Genomic DNA, 14,487 nt, shown 5'->3' with positions numbered 1-14,487 from the left:
TTCTGTCCTCAGCACTGAAAAAAAAAATCACTGGAGTCACAGAAGAGATGAGATATATATATATATATATATATATATATATATATATATATATATATATATGAGCTTATGGATTTTAATGTTTACTTATTCATTTATTGTGTGTGTGTGTGCACGCGTGCACTTATAAGCAGGCACACTTGTTCCAGGGCAAGCATATGGAGGTCAGAGGATAACTTTCAGAAGTCAGTTCTTTCCTTCTACCATGTGGGACCTGGGAGCCAAACTCAGGTTGTCAGGCTTGGTGGCCAGCCCCTTTGCCTGCTGATTTTTTTTTTCTAATTAAAATTCTGTTTTGAAGCCAGGTGTGGTGGCACATGAGCAGGAGGATGGATCTCTTTGGGTTCGGGGCCAGCGAGGGCTTCATACTGAGATCCTGGCTGCTCTCTCAGAGGACCCAGGTTTAATTCCCAGTACCCACATAGTGGTTCACAACTGTATCTAACTCCCTCTTCTGACCTTCATGAACATGGGCACATACAAGACGAACAGACATACAGGCAGGCAAACACTCATATCCATAAAATAAAAAATAATAATGAAAAAATTAAAAAGTTGTTTTGGGAACTTTAAGGGGGTTCCTTGAGTGAGCGTACATTCCGAGCCAGCATATTTATTCTCAGGAGATGCTTAACACCAAGGTGAGGATGACAGGTAGAGATGAGCAATACTGGCTGAAAAGCAAGCCTCAGGAGCATGAGCAGTGGACTTCTGAGAAGCAGTGTTGTGGGAATTCTCCTGAGCAGGGAGGAAATTAACAGATGGAAAGTGCTTAGCCTCACAGTAATGCACGGTCTTTATGAGGCAGTGAGAAGTGCTAAGTAAATCAGCCTAAATCCAGCACTGCGTATGGAGCTCAGCATCAGAGGGAACATGGAGACGCAGACCAGCTTGCACTTACTCCTGGCTTTTTGAGACTGGCCTCATTTGTATAGGCTAGAAAACATGTATAGCCCAGGCTAGCCTGGAAATCACTGGGTAGTCCAGACTGGGCCTTGAACTCCCGATTATCCAGTCTCTGTCCTTTATTTCAGGATGTCAGGCATGCACCACCATCCCTGGCCATGTTGTCTTTTAAGGGGAAGTTTGACATGGGAAAAGGATGTAGAGAACCATAACTGAGGACAGTTATTGGCTTTGTGGGACAGAAGAGGTGTACCTTGATGTGAGATCAACAGTAGATGCCTTGTCCCTGTATTAATTGCTGTTTACCTTCATCAAAATCAATCAAGTTTAAGTTGGGGGAAGTGGATCATTGGCTAAGAGCCCTTGATGTGCAAGCATGAGGACCCAAGTTCAAATCCCCGGCATCCATGTGAAAGCTGAGTGTGACTGCACACCTGTAACCGCAGCAATGTGTAGGGGTGGAGATGGGAGGGTTGCTGGGCCTTGCTGGCTGTCAGCCTAGCTCCAAGTTTAGTGAAAGACCCTGTCTGAAAGGAACAAGGAAAAGAGAGATGGAGCGGGACACCCAACATTCTCTTCTGACAGACACCCCTCCACACACATTAGCCGGACATATACCCATCTCATATCTTTAAAATTAGGGCTCAAGGGGTAAAGAGCGCTTGCTCTTGCAGAGGACCAAGTTCCAAGTTCAGTTTCCAGCATCCATGTTGGTTGGCTCACACCACCAGCCATTCTAGCTCCACATGTATACACATCCTCACACAGACACATGCACACAAATAATAAAATAGATCTTTAAAAAGGATTGTACTTTAGACTGGAGTAGTGAGCGTTTAGCTTCTGTCTGCACATCTTTACAAGAAGGACTCTATTAATCAAGACTGTTCTTTTTGGGTGGTGGGGTGAGAAAGGGTTTCTCTGTATAGTCATAGATGTCCTGGAACTCACTCTGTAGACCAGGCTGGCTTCAAACTCAGAAATCCACCTGCCTCTGCCTTCCGAGTGCAGGGATTAAAGGTGTGCGCCACCACGCCCAGCAAGACTGTTCTTAAATAAAACCATATAAGGGGGGGGAAATCCATGTTAAAGATGTTCACTGGCCTTGAACTAGTGGCAGTCCCCTGCCTCAGCCTCTTAAGTTCTTTGATTACAGGTGTGATTCACCATGGCCAGCTTAGACAGGCAAGTTCTTACTGCTGTCATGTCTGCTGTAACTGTTGAACCTTCTCCCTACCCCCCTTTTCTGGTTGTTTTGAAGAAGATTTCTACATATCAGAGAGGTCATTGCTCAAGTCCTCATTCCTCCAGGCTAGATTTGGCTTTGATGAAAAACCCAGCAGCAGCAGCTCCTGCTACACTTCTTAGCACTTGCATTTCTGAATTTTTGAGCAGCCTGTGGACTAGACAGAAGGCAGGCTCGTGAATCTGGCAGTTGAAGCCTCAAGTTCTCAGTTCAGAATTTCTGATTAAGGCCAGGTCTGGATAAGACTGTCTTTCTAAGTGCTTGGGGAGCCATGGCTAGCCTACCCACTTGATCACCCATGAGTGGATTCTATTTTTACAGACCCCATTCAGTGGAGATGCCTGCTATTTTTGCTCTCTCCCTTTCCCCCTCTCTCTTCCTTCTCTCCTCTCTTTCAGCTTACATATTCTTTCTTAATGCCTGTAATTCTGCATTTAAGCTTGGCATAATTTTTTTAAATGTAGAACTTGTACAGATACACGTTCTTACCATTTTTTAATCCAGACAAACCAACCAAACAAAAAACAATTTGATTACACCTTGAAAGTTTGCCGAGTAAGATCATATTCAGGAACAAATTTTCAGGCATGGTGGTAGCTCATGCCTGTGAGCCAAGCATTGGCAAACTGGGACAAGAGGACTGCAAATTTGAGGTGAGCATGGAGTACAGAGAGAAACTCGTCTCAAAGAAGAGCCATGGGCTAGGGGTATATCTCAGGTGGCTAGAGTGCTTGCCTTGCATGCAGGGGGCCTGGAGCTCCAGAACTTCAGACGTGGATTTACTTGAATCCCAACACCCACTCGAGAGGTGGAGGAAGCAAGAGGGTCAAGGATTAGGTTTGGAGTACCTAGGGACCTGTCACAAACAAACCCCGAACAAGAAATGGTTGTGGCCTGCCACCATCCTCCAGTGACTGCCCCAACTGAGATCAGTGAGCCCTGCTTTTCTGCACTGTTGGTTTCACCAGCATCTTCTGAGTGCTTTTGAATGAAGATGGCAGGCTTCTAGAAGCCCTTGAGACATTTGTTGGTATTTCTATCCTGAAGACTTAGGGGGCCTGATATCAGAAGTGAATATCTCCTGGGTTCAGGCAATCTTAAATCACAGCTAGGGGTCGCTTCTCTGAGACAACTTTCCCTACCTGAGCAAGAGTCTAATGTGGCTTGATTCATATTCATTCATTCATTCATTCATTCATTCATACATTCATACATTCAAACATTCATTCATTCTCTCCATCCATCCTCCTATCCTTCCTTCCCTTCCCCCTCTTTCTCTCCCTGACTTCCTTTCATCCTCTTTCTTTTATAAGACAGGGTCTCACTGTAGCGTAGGCTATAGTGAGAAATTCACTCGGCAGTCAGGGGTGGCTGACCTGTGCTTCCCCACGCCACAGTGTCTAACAGGATCTTGGGAGATAAGCAGAGATTTGTGGGCAGAGAATGAAATGGCTGCCTGCTATATAGCTGGATGCCTGGCTGTGTAAATTACGAGAGCATCAAGGGTCTCAATGGACTTCAGGGCATCTTCGTGGTTGATGATAATTGGCTTGCTGAGCCTTAGGGTTAATGTCCCTGATGTTATACATCCTTTGCTTTCATTTACCTCTTTTCACCCCAGGGATGAAACCCAGGACCCTGTGCATACTAAACTAAACTAAACTAAACTAAACTAAACTAAGCAAGCGCCCTCCTACTAAGCTGCATCCTGCTTTGGTGACATTTTAAGATTCTAGGAACAATAGAAAAGTGTACAACTTTGAAGTCATGGTCTTTTTTTCTCAGTTGTATGATTATTGAGTCTCATGATTAATGCTTTGTCTCTATTGAGAGTGCATTCTAGAACCAGAGACTTCTTGAATAAAATAGAAGCCAGTGAAACACTTTCCTTGATATTTTCCAAGATGGTGGAGTGTCTGGATATTTAATTTTTTTTTTTTTTTTTTTTTTGAGAGAGAGACGCTCTCTGTAGATTTGGCAGCCCTGGAACTATTTGGCAGCTATTAGAGCAAACTGGCCTTGAACTTGAAAAGATCCTCACCTCTGCCTTCCAAATGCTGGAATTAATGCCACTACACCCAGCTGGATATTTAAATTTAAGGCCACATTAGCTTCTCGTGTATGTGTGTGTGTGTGTGTGTGTGTGTGTGTGTGTGTGTGTGTGTGTGTGTGTGTGTGTTGCTACACTTCTGTGCATGCATGTGTCTAGAGGCCAGGGTCAGTGTCAGCCATCTCTTTAGCAGCTATACTATTGGCTTCTGTCGTGGCTTTCCAGGTCCTCACTGGCTGGGGTTAGCATTGTAGCATTCATACGGACCACAGTGTCACTCTCTGTAGTGTATGCACTGTCAAGGCTTTCTGTCACTGGGTCAGGGAGCTTCATCATGAGGCGGGCCCTTCTCCTTGCAGCAGCCAGTGACTGACTGACAGGGTTTCCATCCTCACAGGCCTAGGCCACCTACTCTCTGAAAGGGCAGAGTGTCCTTATCAGTGGCAGTGCTAAACAGACATACCCGTTTAAGAGAACTCTGCCCTCCCACCTCTACCTGCAAAGATGCTGAACACACGGGCAGCTCTCTAGAACCTTTCTTTCTGCAATATTGATCAGGAACCTGGAAGCTGATCAGAAGTCATCTTGGTAGATTAGGAATTTATGAAGTAGAAAAGAAGACACTATTAAAGCAGTTTTTATAGATAGAAAGGTAAATGGAACATTTAAAAATCAGCATAACAAAATTGTGTTTTTAATATATATATGTTTTAAATACTTTTTTTGTTGTTTAGAGACTGTTTGAACTGTTTCATAATGCTGATTATGGCCTTGGCTATATTATAGCTGGCAGCGTCAGGATGTGAAGGACAAATCATTGCACAGTGTCACAGTCAGAAATAGAATGTGCGTCCTGAACCATGACTTCAGGCTGGATTCGACTCCCTGCCCATCCTCCCTGCTCCTTTTTGGGAAAATTTGGCCATCCCACCTGAAGGTTTCAGGCCAGGGCAAGTGTCAGGGCACACTTTGAAGACACAGCGTGTGCTTCTTGGCGCCCCCCCCCCCCTTCCTCCAGGACAGATAAGGACAAATAACCTCAGGTCGTGGCATGCTTTCAGGGTTCCTGACCACGCCCCTCTGCACCATGCTGCCTTTTCACTGGTGGATTCAAAAGCCCTCCCTTCCCTTGACCTTCATTCTGTAAAGTGAAGCCCATTGCATTCAGAAAACTCTTAAGGTGTTTCTTTCCATTTTAGAGGACATGTCTGAAATGTGTATTATATATAGTATAATGTATATATGTAGTGCATAAGTATATATGTAGTATATTTCTAGTTATTGTTTTTAAAAGCTGCACACAGAATAGAAAATAAATGTATTAGTGTGATGTCACATGTGTGTGTGTGTGTGTGTGTGTATAGAACAGGGAGGAAGTGGTAATGGTTGAATGAAAAATCTGGGGTAGACTTTGTACTTTTTTCAGAGTGACTGAGCTAGGCCTGGTGGCACAGACCTATAATCCCACTGCTTAGAAGTCTGAGGCAGGAGAATCATATGTTTAAGACTTGCTACAGAGTGAGTCTTTGAGTTTGGATAACTTAGACCTGTAGACCCTATTTTTATTGAGGTAGCTCAGTGGTAGAGCTCCTGCCTATCATGTATGAAGTTCTATGTTCAGTCTCAAGGACCATAGCAAAGTGGGGTGAGGTTGGGCATTGAATGTTACAGACTCTTGCTAGGTCCATGATTAGGTTTTTGGGTTCTCATCAGGACTCCGGTCTCTTGAGATGCACACACATGTGGCCAAGGAGAAATGATAAAAATAATTAGACAACACACACACACACACAAGAAAACAAAAGAAAACCATTGAGAGATGACTCAGTGGTTAAGAACACTGGCTGTTCTTCAAAAGGACCTGAGTTCAAATCTTAACAACCACGTATCAGCTCACAACTGTCTTTCACTCTAGTTCTAGGGGATCTCACACCCTTTTCTGACCTCTGTGGGCACAAGGCACACAGATATAACTACATGGTACATAGATATAACTGCAGGCAAAAACATTTATATGCACAAAATAAAATTTTAAAAAATTAAATCACAGATGCGACTACTTTTGCTTAAAGATTCCTCATGAAAAGAAATTGTTAAGAAACATTTGTATGAACGAATGCAGCATTAATAGGTAAAATAAACTAAAACATGAAGCCAAGGACCAAACAGCAGCTGAATGACACATGTTTCTCTCCTCGGTTCAGAGCTAAGTTGTGCTCCCCACTAAGTCACCACATTGTTCTGTGTTACAGTTTCACTGTGGGAAAGGCAGTGGGTTCAAGTCCCTTGTGAAAGATGGATGGGCCTTTGCTGCTTTTAAATGAACCGTCCTCTCTCACACGTGCTCCTGGAAAACCTCTCAGCTGACCATCAGCTGCCATGTCTCAGGGTTTGAGGAGCATTTTCCTCTGGGTCAAGTTCAGGACTATATGGCAGAAGTAAGGACCACTGTGATCTGAGTGTTCTGCAGTCCTGCCAGATGAAAGCCAGTGACTGACAGGTTACCAGAACAGGGCCAGAACCTTGGCCCAACTCTGCGGCTCCCTGGGCTTGGAGAGCTCCCATCTAAGCTCAGGGATGACCATCGTTGGAAAGAGAAGCCAGTTTCTGCTCACAATGCACCTGGTGTGTGTGTGTGTGTGTTTCTTTGTGTTGTAGAAAGGGATTCTGCATTTACTCCAGTTGCCCAAGGGCCACACCTAGCATCTCTTTGCTGTGACAAAGCACATGACAGACACCCAGATGCAGGAGCAGGAGGTGGCCAGTCACATGCTCATTCAGGAAGCATAGAGGGATATTGGGTTTCGGCTTGCCTTCTCATTTTCCTCTTTGCCCCTTTTGTTTTTATTCAGTTTGGGGCTCTAACCCATCAGGGGATACTGCCCCTCACGGTCAGTGAGCATCTTCTTCCTCCCTGGCCCTCACAGGCGCCCAACAGTGCGTCTCCTAGGTGATTCCAAGCCCAGTCAAGGTGATTGACCTTCACACCCACAGAGGCAGTGTCTGCACTCTACCTTCTCTCTTGTATCTCAGGAACTTCAACCTTAGTTTCTTTGGAGCCGGTAAAGACTAGAGTAGATTGTCTTTCATTTCTGGGGAATAGATGGTTTGGGGTTTCTCTTTGTGGCTGACTCTGAATTCTTTTTTTGTTTGTTTGTTTTAATATTACGTGTGTGCACATGTTCGTGGAAGAGAGAGAGAGAGAGAGAGAGAGAGAGAGAGAGAGAGAGAGAGAGAAAGGGTAAATTGGAGAACAACCTTTAGAAGTCAGTTTTCTCCTTCTGCCATATGGGTCCCAGGATCGGCAGGCTTAGCTACTGCTTTCATTCCCTGGACTGTCTCCCCAAACCCTCCTTCCAACATGTTCTTATGCCTACCTCACACCCCTTTTTTGACTCTGGCCCTTGGTATGTAGCCCAGCCTGACCTTGTATTTATGATCCTCCTGCCTCAGTCTCACAAGTGACTGGGATTGCATTGACATGCTGCCGTGCTTAGCTAACTAAGTACCCCTTTTGAGATATCTAAAACGCTTGGATTTACCACTAGGTATACAGAGGAAAGGGAATAATAGCGAAGTGGAAGAGGGTTTGAGCTGGAGGGAAGATGGAGGAGATCTTGGATTGGCCAGGCACCTGTGGGACGGGAAACTTCAGCATCTTTTCAGACTGGGCATCTGCCTAAGCAGTCTAGTCCCCAGGTACTTCCTGGAGTAAGGTGTTCTTACCTCCATGGCTATGTGAGCTTCCCAAGGTTCCATTCCTACAGACCTTTCAACCATATATATATATATATATATATATATATATATATATATATATATATATTGCTGTGTATTAGTATATCGCTAAGCGAGGATGCCTACAAGGAAAGCTTCCGAAGGTCGCAGAGCTTTGTTGCTGTCTTGCGCATCCTAAGAATCCAAACACTTTCCCCAGAAGTCTCTGTGATGAAACAGTGTTTCTAGTCTGTGACAATGAAAACTGCAAATAGAATGACAGTTAAACATTGTAAGAAGCCTTGTAATTCCATTTCCGTATGCAGTGTTCAGTGGCCTTTTCTTTGCAATTACCCTGGAGCCATCTGAGCCCCCTTTCCATGATCCCCTGTAACCCCTTTTGTTGGTGCTTTGGGAAACTCATCAAAGGCGGGTGTTACTCTTTGGGGCTGCGCCCTGCTGAACACATTGGCGCCTTAGATTACGCTCATTCTCAGGACTCACACAGCTGAGTAATATATGAGATAGGAAACCTCCACTGATAGGTATGCCCAAGAAAAGACTTATCAGAGTGGTCCTCACAGCATTCCACAGGGGAGTGGAAGCCTGTGCTGATGTCATGGGCAGCTCTGGGGCTATCTCCAGAAGTGCTTCTGACTCTCTGACTGTCAACGGAACTAAGTGATAAGACACCAAGTACCATAGCTTGTTCTTTTTCAAGTAGAGCCTAAATAAAAACAACGCTACAAATGTCTACATTGTTATGTTATTCTCTCAAGATTTGGTATTCTATAAGACCACACACATATATAATTAATCTTGATGCTATCAGTTAAATGAGAGCACCTTGTCAGGTAGTTTTGTTGTTTTGTAGTGTTGTTTCTTAAAAATTCCTTAAATTTTTGAAGTGGTGTGTGTGTTTGTGTGTGTGTGTGTGTTTGTGTGTGTGTGTGAGCACGAACATGCACAAGCCATGGTGTATATATGGAGGTCAAAGGGCATCTTGCAGGGATTGATTTTCTTCTACCATGTGGATCTCAGAAATCTCAGAAATTTTAAGTCATTGGACTTGATGGCAAACTCCTTTCCTGCTGAGCCATATTGCTGCCCCTGATTTTTGTTGTTGTTTTGTTTATTTATTTTTGGTAGAGTCTCTTATTGCCCAAGCCGGCCTCGAACTCTGTATGTAGCCACAGATGACCTTGAAATCCTTATTCTCCTGCTTCTACCTCCCAAGTGCTGGGGTTAGACCCTGTTTTTATTTGGTACTAGAGACCAAACTCATAACTAATGCATGCCAGGCACTCCACCAAATGAACGACACCCTCCAGAGCCTAAGTCCATATAATTAACTGGATTACTCTTAAGTAATGTTCTTGTAGTCATCTTACCTTCCATAGCAAGGTTACTGTCTATAACAATGCTGGGATGCTCATGTCTGGACCACTCCATAGCGAGCACTTGAAAGATGCTGGTGTCACTTAGAAGCTACATTTGAGTTTACTTTCCCTTAATTAGCTTAAGTTTCAGTAGCTACTTGGAACTAGAGAAGGCCACCTTGTTGGGGTCCAGGTCTGCAGGGGCTTCCATGTTGACTCCTAAAGCTCAAGCATGTTTAGGAGAAGTATTTATTCATTTAGACTCTGGGGACAATTTGATGTCTCTAAATCTGAGAAAATGCTTACATGTTTTGTCATTGAATTTATATCCGTTTTATAGTAATTCTCGAGCGGAGTGACTGCTAACTTCAAAACTCCTCTTTATTACCTTGGAAAATTGTTTTTATGGGCACCATGTTTGGAAGCAGTCTGTTTCGGAGAGGCTGGTTTGTCTCATTGTGAATACAAGAACCTCCTCGTGTGCTCCCTGCCTATCCTCCCCATTTATGGTGCCAGGCACTCTGTTCTTAAGCCCAGCAGCTGTTGTGACAGGGGACAGTTTGCATTCTTAGCCAGCAGCTGCCCAAAGCATTTCTAATCTGGTTTTGGCAGGAAATAGCACACAAGTGAAAGCCAAATTAAAAGAAGCTTGAAAAATAACAGACTAACTTAGGGCAGCACCAAAGGGCGGTCTGGTCTCCTCTGCAGACTGTATTAGTAATTCATTAACGTGACAGGGCCCAAAGGCACTCCGGGGTGGGGTCATGTGTGATCAAGTTTAAAACCCAGAATATAGGCACCTTAGACAAAACTTCAAGGTTAAGACCATGTACTGCTTACTCTTCAAAGGGACCCAAGTTCAGTGTCCATCACTCCCACTGAGTGGCTCATAACCATCTGTAACTCAGCTCTAGCCGATCTGATGCCTTCCGGGTTTCATGGGCACCTACACTCACATTCTCTCTCTCTCTCTCTCTCTCTCTCTCTCTCTCTCTCTCNCNCACACACACACACACACACACACACACACTTAAAAATAAAATAAATCTTTAGTAAACACAGAATCTAATTCAAGTCCTAGAATAAGCTCGGAGGAGGTTATTACTATTTTTATTATTTAAATGATACGCTACAAATTTGTTTTAATTGATTTAGCCAAGAACTTAAAATTATTGTTCTTCCAAGATAAAGTACTCATTGATAATTAGTAGTTAGGGTCCCTCCCCTCCTCTGTTCTGTGCTATACAATGTCACCCACTCTCCACAGGAAGCTGCTCCAACATTCCTTCAGCATTACTTATGCATCTATTTGGCCAGCACACTTACTTTTGCTGAATGCAAGGAATAAAAGCATGTGTCTTATTTAGTCTCTTTCCTTCAGGGAGCCACTTTTCACTGAAGGTAAACACTCCTCAACAAGTGCGAGAGCTTTACCAGCTCGGTGGATAAAAGCACTCATTGCCGATCCTGACAACCTTGGTTCTATTCCTGGGACCACACAGTGGAAGGAAAGAATGGACTCTTATAGGTTGTCCTATAGGACTCCTATAAGACTTCCTATAGGTTGTTCTCTGGTTTCCACATGTGCATCTCTCCCCCACAGAAATAAATAAATGTTGAAAAATTTTAAACTCTTCAAGTTGTAGTTGCAAACAAATTAATTTTGTCTCTAAAGAGATTTTGCCACATGCTTACCTCTGTGTCTCCAATTCGTCTCTACATCGACTTCTGCTTCCCATAGCAGGCCCAGGTAGCTGTGGGCTCTCATAGACCCTCTAGAAGGTTCCAGGTGCTGTCCATGAAAAAGAGGCCTTCCAGGCGCCTGGCCTGTGCTTACCGAGTCTGGTTTTCCTTGCAGACGTTCACTGCCTGGTGCAACTCACACCTGCGGAAAGCTGGCACCCAGATCGAGAACATTGAGGAGGATTTCAGGAACGGCCTCAAGCTCATGCTACTTCTAGAAGTCATCTCAGGTGGGCATGATGGCATCATCTCAGGTGGGCATGCTGGCATCATCTCAGGTGGGCATGCTGGCATCATCTCAAATGCCAAGGCCAAGGAAGTCTTCTCAAAGAGCAGTCTACCTGCTTGTGTCTTTGTTTGTTCCTGTTCTAAAAGAAAAATGGATTCTATATAGACTGGACTTAAAATGTTTAGGGCTGGATGGGACAGTACTTCTCGGTAATTCCAGTCTTAGTCACAAGGATCACCATAAGTTGAGGCTAGCCTAGGGTACAGAGAGAATTGTGGGCCAGCCTAGGGTACATGGTAAGATCCTGTCTTTAAAAGAAAATCACAAAAACCAAAACCAAACCAAACCAAACAAACAGTAAAACAAAATAGTATACTGCACATCTCAAAACATGAGAGTAAAATGGACACTTGTACACTACCTGCCATACTGCCTGCTTCATCTTTAGTCAATCTTTAGTTTGGATTCCAGAGATAAATGACCTCTGGTCTGGGCTGCTGCATGTTTCACAGGACTCTGAAACATGTGTAGAGTTCACCCTGGGCTTGTCAGCTGGTGTAGACTGGGCAGGCTGGGTGGCCCTTGAGGAGATGTGACTGGAAAGGAGAATGACAAGCCTGCTCAGATTCAGAGAGCTTCACGACCAGATAGCTAAGCAGAGCTCTGGCAACCACTTCTGTGATGTGTGCGTCTCTAAAAGCTAGCCAGCAGCTCTGAATGCTCCAGGGCCACAAGCTGGCTTCCTTCTTTATCAGTGTGAAAGCTCGCTCATGGCCTGATCCAGCACTGGTACGTCTGCAAAGGGCGTGGTGGTGGCCTTACCTGTTCTCATGGTCACATTGGCCTTGAGTGTGTTCCCTTCCAGGAAACCCAGAAACAAGTCAGAAGCAATAGAGAGATTGCCTCCTCTTAAGGAAAGCCTAGACTCTAGTCTTCAACCCCTTGATTCAGAACCAAGACAGTGTTGTACATGATTCTCTTTTCTTCCTTCAGGGGAAAGGCTGCCCAAACCTGACCGGGGAAAAATGCGGTTCCACAAGATTGCGAATGTCAACAAGGCTCTGGATTACATAGCCAGCAAGGGAGTGAAGCTGGTATCTATTGGAGCTGAAGGTAGGTGAGAGTGGCCTCTTCTCCCTCCCACCATGCTTCATGCCTGCCTGTATCATGCCCCCTGCTAAGTACTAGCTACAGACATGTATCAGGAATGGGCACCAGGTTCCAGACTTACTGGTTAAAAAAATAAATAACATCAAGTGTCACACCTTGTCCTCCTCAGATGAGTTAATAGAGATTCATGTCTGAATGACTCTAGGAACTGATTGGTAGGGCCCAGTGTGGTGCTGAGACAGACCCGTCATTCCAGAACCTTTTGAGTTCAGTCTGGGCTACACAGGGAGTCCAAGGCCGGGCGCATGTCACTGTGCATGCTGAGTCCCCCAACTACCATTTAGAGAAGACTGCAAGAGGGGCCAGGGCAGAGAATATGATGCCTTCCCTCTGATGGAGTCTCAGAACTCGGAGGTAGTCTGCATTGACCAATCATATGCTAGACTGGTACTTATCACTAACTCAGAATTCACAGAAACCAGAGCCATTTGCTTATGAATGCCACACAGCCAGATGCTCAGCAATGCCTGTTTAAACAGACGGGTCTTCTCCTTGCCAGTGAGTTGTGTACTGATTGTGTCATCTGCCCATCAGCTTGTTTTTCTTGCCCACAGAAATAGTCGATGGCAACGTGAAGATGACCCTGGGTATGATCTGGACCATCATCCTCCGCTTCGCCATTCAGGACATCTCAGTGGAAGGTAAAGTTCGTGGGGGTGGTCCACGTGTCTAATTTGGGAACTGAGCTTACAAATTAGATTTTGAATTGGATATTGTGACACTGAGCAGTCACTTGCACGATCAAACGGGAGGCATCTAAATTGAGTCTTCAAAATTTTTATATTTGTATGGGAAAAGACCGTGGCAGTGCTATTCTATTCTTGCGGTGGAATCGCTTTGCAAGAGATGCACACATGTCTGGAGCAGACGGTGTTTTTAACATAAGTTTCTTTACTGCATATTGTACTAGGGCGTTCACAAATGTGCTAATGCAATAGGCAGAGGGTTTTCTTTCTTCTTTGTATTCTCTATCCTTCCCTCCTCTCTCCCCCCCTCCCTCCCTCCCTCCCTATTTCTTCTTCCTTCTCTTTCTCTCTTCACTGGGGATTAAAACAGGGCCTTGCATATGCTAAACACGTGTCACCAGAGTCATCCCTTCAATCCCCTCGGGCAAAGTTCATTAGGCTTACAGCTAGAACACTTTAGTAATATTTAGTAATATTAATAATAAAAGTTGGGTGTGGTGGTTGACACCTATAAACCTAGCATTCAGAAATCTAAGACAGGAGGATCACAAATTTGGAAAGCCCTCAGGCTTTGTAGCCAGCCCACCCAAGCCTGTGTAGTCCCTGTTTCACCCCAAAGCATTCTTTACATTCCTTCCAAAAAAAAGAAGAAAAAGAAAAAGGCAGGTTTTCCTAGCCCAGCTACAGTGTGAATCAGTCTTCAAAATAGTGTCTACTCTACAAAGTGGGTTTAGCTGTTTAGGTATTTAAATTTAGTGGCTAAAAACGGACACAATTATGACAAATTATTGTTTTTCAATAAGTTGGGAACCTTCGGGAAGCATCCTGTTACTTTCCTTAGCATGAAGAAATGCACGGTAATAGAAGCACCCTGTGCAGGAGTTTTCATATGCAGACTGTGTGTTCTTCAAAGTGGCTGTCGTTTCTGAGCCCAAATTGGGGTTTAAATGTCATTATCTCTTGGTTTGATGTTTTAGATGACATAAGTGGGCTTGGTGTTCTAAAAGGGGAATCACTTAAGTGAGTTAGAAAGTTCTCTAAGGGCACGTGCTGCAGTCTTCCTGTCACCCAGTACAGTGAGCAGGGACGTGGCTTGTTAAAAAGATCTATTTTAGCTTTAATTATGTATATGCATGTGCGTGTGAGTGCAGGTGTTCTTGGGGGCCAGAAGAGGACGTCAGATTCCCTGGAGCTGGAATTATAGGTGGTTATGAGCTGCCCAACGTAGGTGCTGGGAACTGAAACAGATCCTCTTCCAGAGCAGTAGCACTTATCTACTGAGCCTTCTCTGCTCATGAGCTGCCCAACGTGGGTGCTGGGAA

General features: G+C 44.5%; 1 protein-coding gene across 1 annotated transcript in view; it reads left to right on the top strand.

Moving 5' to 3' along the window:
* The window catches only part of Actn2 (actinin alpha 2), a 70,929-nt gene that overhangs the window by 17,465 nt on the left and 38,977 nt on the right, over positions 1 to 14,487 (top strand). The window contains exons 2-4 of the mRNA XM_021180915.2: positions 11,196 to 11,310; positions 12,303 to 12,422; positions 13,034 to 13,120. Of these exons, the coding sequence (XP_021036574.1) occupies positions 11,196 to 11,310; positions 12,303 to 12,422; positions 13,034 to 13,120 (322 nt within the window). The remainder of the gene's footprint in view (positions 1 to 11,195; positions 11,311 to 12,302; positions 12,423 to 13,033; positions 13,121 to 14,487) is intronic.

Source organism: Mus caroli, chromosome 13 (genome assembly GCF_900094665.2).
Source record: "Mus caroli chromosome 13, CAROLI_EIJ_v1.1, whole genome shotgun sequence".
NCBI classification, from domain to species: domain Eukaryota; kingdom Metazoa; phylum Chordata; class Mammalia; order Rodentia; family Muridae; genus Mus; species Mus caroli.
Note: the sequence above shows the minus strand (reverse complement) of the source record. Positions and strands in the feature narration are given on the sequence as shown.